Raw genomic sequence first — 4444 nt, forward strand, 5'->3', positions numbered from 1 at the left:
AACCCTTCATCTCCATCTCCACATCCTCCACACTCCACAGACCACAGTTCTCATCCTCACACTCTCAGGCAGCCACAACCAGTGAAGCGGCGAACGTTTACTGGCGCAACAACTCCGACGACGGTGGTGAGCTCTCTCTCTCTCTCTCTCTCTCATATGCGAACTGATCAAGTCACTCTCAGGCAGCCACAGTCACCGACGAATACAATCACCGGCAGCGGCGGTGAGTCCTCTTTACCATTTTATTCTATTACAATCTTTGGTGTTTACTGTTTTTATAACTGTTGGAGATAAATGACACAACCCACCTATCTGCCTATCCCATTATTCTTTCGTTTTATTACGCGCTTTCTAAACTTTAAAAGTGTTTTGTGTTAAAAATCAAAAGTCAAAAAAGGAAGAAGAATACACAAGATTCAATATGATTTTGATCAGCGATTAATTCGTACCCAATTCACAGAATATTTCCTGTACGTGAAATTTATTACTCTCATTTGAATACGTGAAATTTATAAACTTCTGCAACTTCCAGTCGACCACCACCAGGTTTGCCTCTGCATTACAAATTCTGTTAGTATCAGAACTGCTATTAAAATATATGAAAATGTTCTAGCGGTATAACTGTGTTTGCATTAAATATGAATTCAGTTAACTTCTCTGCATGAGGAGCAGAGAAATGGGAAGCCTTTGTTTAGATAAATGGTAACATGAGGAGCAGAAGCCTTTGTTTAGATAAATGGGAAACCAGGAAAGCCTTACAAGAAAAAGTAGAGAAAAGTTGCAAGGAAAAGGAGTCCAAAAGAATCATTTTCTTACTCTGTAATTCTATATACAGTTCAGCCAACATTGAGGAGTGTTTACTACATAAAAGAAGATTTATTTTTATCAGTTCTGTCAAGGGAAGTGAGATATTATCATTCCTTTCAAAACTGATGAAGCCGAAGTATGTTATTCTTTTGTGGGTGTCTTGAGACAGGATGAGCTGGTGGGTGCGCTTCTGCAATCCTCTCTCAATGTTGCTGGAGGACCAATCTCCCACACTCTAAAAAAAAATAACTCACCTTTTGATCTTTTCCTCATGGCAGTTTGTGCGGAGCAATTATGTCCTTCCAGTACTGGGTTTGTCCTTATTTGGAAGCTTTAGGCAATCTGGTCTGGAGTAAGGGTGTAAGCTCTGGGCTGCCATTAGCATCTCAGACCTAAATTTAGTCATTTAAATTACATTTGGCTTGATTTACTTCAAAATTCCTGCAGTGCCTCAGACCAGGAACATTACATTTACAACCATAATCTGATCATCTTGATCCCCAGAAGATTCTGGATCTGAGTTTGTGAAGTCAGGAAAGAATAAGATTGCAATTTGTGAAGTCAGAAAAGAATAAGATTGAATTCAGAATTTATACTGAATTTATATTCTTTTTTAATGTAAATAAATTCTGATTTATATTAATTATTGAATTCAGAATTTATACTGAATTTATATTCTTTTTTAATGTAAATAAATTCTGATTTATATTGATTATTGAATTCAGAATTTATACTCTTTTTTAATGTAAATAAATTCTGATTTATATTGATTATTGAATTCAGAATTTATATTGGATAATCAGCAATTGTTTTTTTTTGCAGATTCAGAAATTATATTCTTTTTTAATGTAAAAAATTTGTAGAAATTTCTTTTAGTTTTTTATTTAATATATGCTTGTCTTATTGATAAAATTAGAATTCATTATGCAGGTTATTTCATATTTAATAATTACTATCATGTCAATGACAAGTGAAAATGCGGCTGCTGGAGTAGATTTAGTTGATGATGACTATCAAGAGTTTGATCAGACTTCCACTAAGAAAAGATTGACATCTAAGGTGTGGGAAGAAATGGAAAAGATTAATTCGGAGAAGGCACGATGTAAGCACTGCATGAAAATATTACAAGGTAAGTCAAGTAAGGGAACTACTCACTTGAAGCGTCATTTAGAGCGTTGCCCTAGACGTAGAATTCAGGATATTAGACAATACAAAGTAACTACTCAATCAAACACTGATGGGAGTACTTCTTTGAAAAACTACAAGTTTGATCAACAAGAGTCTCGTAGGGCATTATCAGTTTTTCTTGTATGTGGAAAACACCCTTTTACTACTGTTGAAGAACCTGGTTTTAGATTCTTTATTCAATCTATAAATCCTGAATTTAAAAATGTGAGTAGGCATACTGCTAAAAGAGATATCATGTCTAGTTATGTGAAAGAGAGAGAGGGTGTGAAAAGTGATTTGTCTAATACACTTGGTCGGATTTGTTTAACTTCCGATAATTGGAGATCTGAGCACACTGATGATGAATTCATGTGTATAACTGCTCATTGGATTGACAACAATTGGAAGTTACAGAAAAGAATTATTCGCTTTAAAGCTTTGGCACCTCCTTTTGATGGATTGTCTTTAGCAAATGAGGTGGCCATGTGCTTAAGCGAATGGAATATTGATCAGAAAATTTTTAGCATCACATTAGATAATGCTAGTTATAATGATGTGATGGCTAACTCTTTGAAATTGAGATCTTCAATACATAAATCTTTGGTGTGTGGTGGTGATTTTTTCAAAGTTCGTTGTTGTAGCCATATTTTGAATCTTATTGTGCAAGCTGGTTTGAATATTGTTGATGATGTTGTTTGTAAGATTCGGGATGGTGTGAAAAATATAAAGAAATCAGCTGCCCGAAAGCATAGATTTTATGAACTTGCTGAAAAAAGTTTTCACTTAAACACAACTAGAAGATTGATGTTAGATATGTGTGTGAGATGGAATTCAACTTATTTGATGCTTGAACATGCCATTTATTATAAGCAAGTCTTACAACATTGGGGGCAAAGGGATAATATTTTTAAAATGTTTATGCTTTCGGAAGAAGAATGGGGAAAAGTGGATAAGCTTCACAAGTTCTTAAAGGTTTTTTATGATGTTACTTGCATGTTTTCTGCCACTAAGTACCCTACTTCAAACATTTACTTCAAGGGAGTGTGGATGATTCATAGACATTTGATGTTAGTGAGTAACGAACCTCAGAATTTTATGACTGACATGGTTAGAAAAATGAAGGATAAATTCGATAAATATTGGGCTGAATATAGTATGATTTTGTCTTGTGCTACTGTGTTAGATCCTCGTTGCAAGATTAGGTTAGTGGAGTATTGTTTTGATAAACTTTATGGGGATGAAGCTGAGGAGCATGTTAATGCTATAACTAAAACTCTCCATGATTTGTTTAATGAATACAAAGAAAACTTTTCCTCCACCTCCTTTATTGGATTTTCTAGTCAATTTGACATGAGTGAGAGAAATGATGATGGTGATGGGTTTGAGGATTATGAGCAATTTTTGAATTCGAAAAGAAAGATTCAAAGTGAAAAAACTCAGTTAGACCTTTATTTGGAGGAACAAAACCTTGATATCAAAGCAGATGTTGATGTTTTGGAGTATTGGAATAAGAGTTCTCTTAGGTATCCTGAATTGGCATCAATGGCTCGAGATATTTTGGATATTCCTATTTCCACAGTTGCATCCGAATCTGCATTTAGCATTGGAAAGAAGGTGATCAATCCTTGGAGAAGTTCACTTAAGTCCAAGACAATTCAAGCTTTGGTTTGTCTTGAAGATTGGCTTCGTGCACAAGGCCTTGTATTAGGTAATTTTTTTATTTATTGTTTATTAAAATATATGATTCATTGAATTTTTTCTAATAGATTTACCAATTGTATGCAGGGGGATCAAGCTTGTTAGGGGCTTCTTCAGGTTCAAGCTTGTTAGAAGAGGATGGAGAATCAAATAGTAGTGATGATGATGATGATGAAAATATTGAACTTGATAATATGTTTTAGGTATTATAATAACATATATTTCCATTATTTATTTGTCATTTGACATGATAACAAATTACATATGTGACATGGGTACTGAATTTATCTCTTATTTTCTTTTGTAGGATGGCTTGGGACTTGGAAGTTGGAATGTTCAATTTTGTTGGTGAATTCAAGAATGAATGGAGATGGCTAGAAGCCTAGAACATGTTTTATTTGATATGGTCATATGGGCAATGAAGTCTTTTATTTTATTTTTTAGAATGGCTTGGAACTTGAGAGTTGGAATATTCCATCTTGTTGGTGAATTCAAGAATGGATGGAGAACATGTTTTATGGATTTTGTTTGTCTTATTCAGATTATTTTTTTATGACTTTGGAGGAACATGAACTTGAAGTTATATGAATTTAGTTTTAGTTTGTGATGCTATTTGTAGGAATATGAACCTATATGATTTGCTCTTTTGTGTTTTATTTCAGGTTTGCCTTGGTTGTAGAGAAACAACCAAACAACAGGGAATATATTAAACAACCTTAAAGAAGGTTGTTGATTCACTTGATTGTAAAAAAAAAAAAGAATAAATTAAAAT

General features: G+C 33.8%; 1 protein-coding gene across 1 annotated transcript; it reads left to right on the plus strand.

The window, feature by feature from the left end:
- The first annotated feature begins 1764 nt into the window (after positions 1 to 1764).
- On the plus strand, positions 1765 to 4058 carry LOC148800931 (zinc finger BED domain-containing protein RICESLEEPER 2-like). Its single transcript, XM_088899522.1, has 3 exons — positions 1765 to 3682; positions 3760 to 3868; positions 3980 to 4058. The coding sequence occupies exons 1-3, from the start codon at positions 1765 to 1767 to the stop codon at positions 4056 to 4058; spliced, it is 2106 nt and encodes a 701-aa protein (XP_088755648.1).
- Positions 4059 to 4444: the final 386 nt, after the last annotated feature.

The sequence above is a fragment of the Nelumbo nucifera genome, chromosome 3, assembly GCF_055504915.1.
Source record: "Nelumbo nucifera cultivar China Antique chromosome 3, China Antique-T2T, whole genome shotgun sequence".
In the NCBI taxonomy this organism is placed as follows: Eukaryota; Viridiplantae; Streptophyta; class Magnoliopsida; order Proteales; family Nelumbonaceae; genus Nelumbo; species Nelumbo nucifera.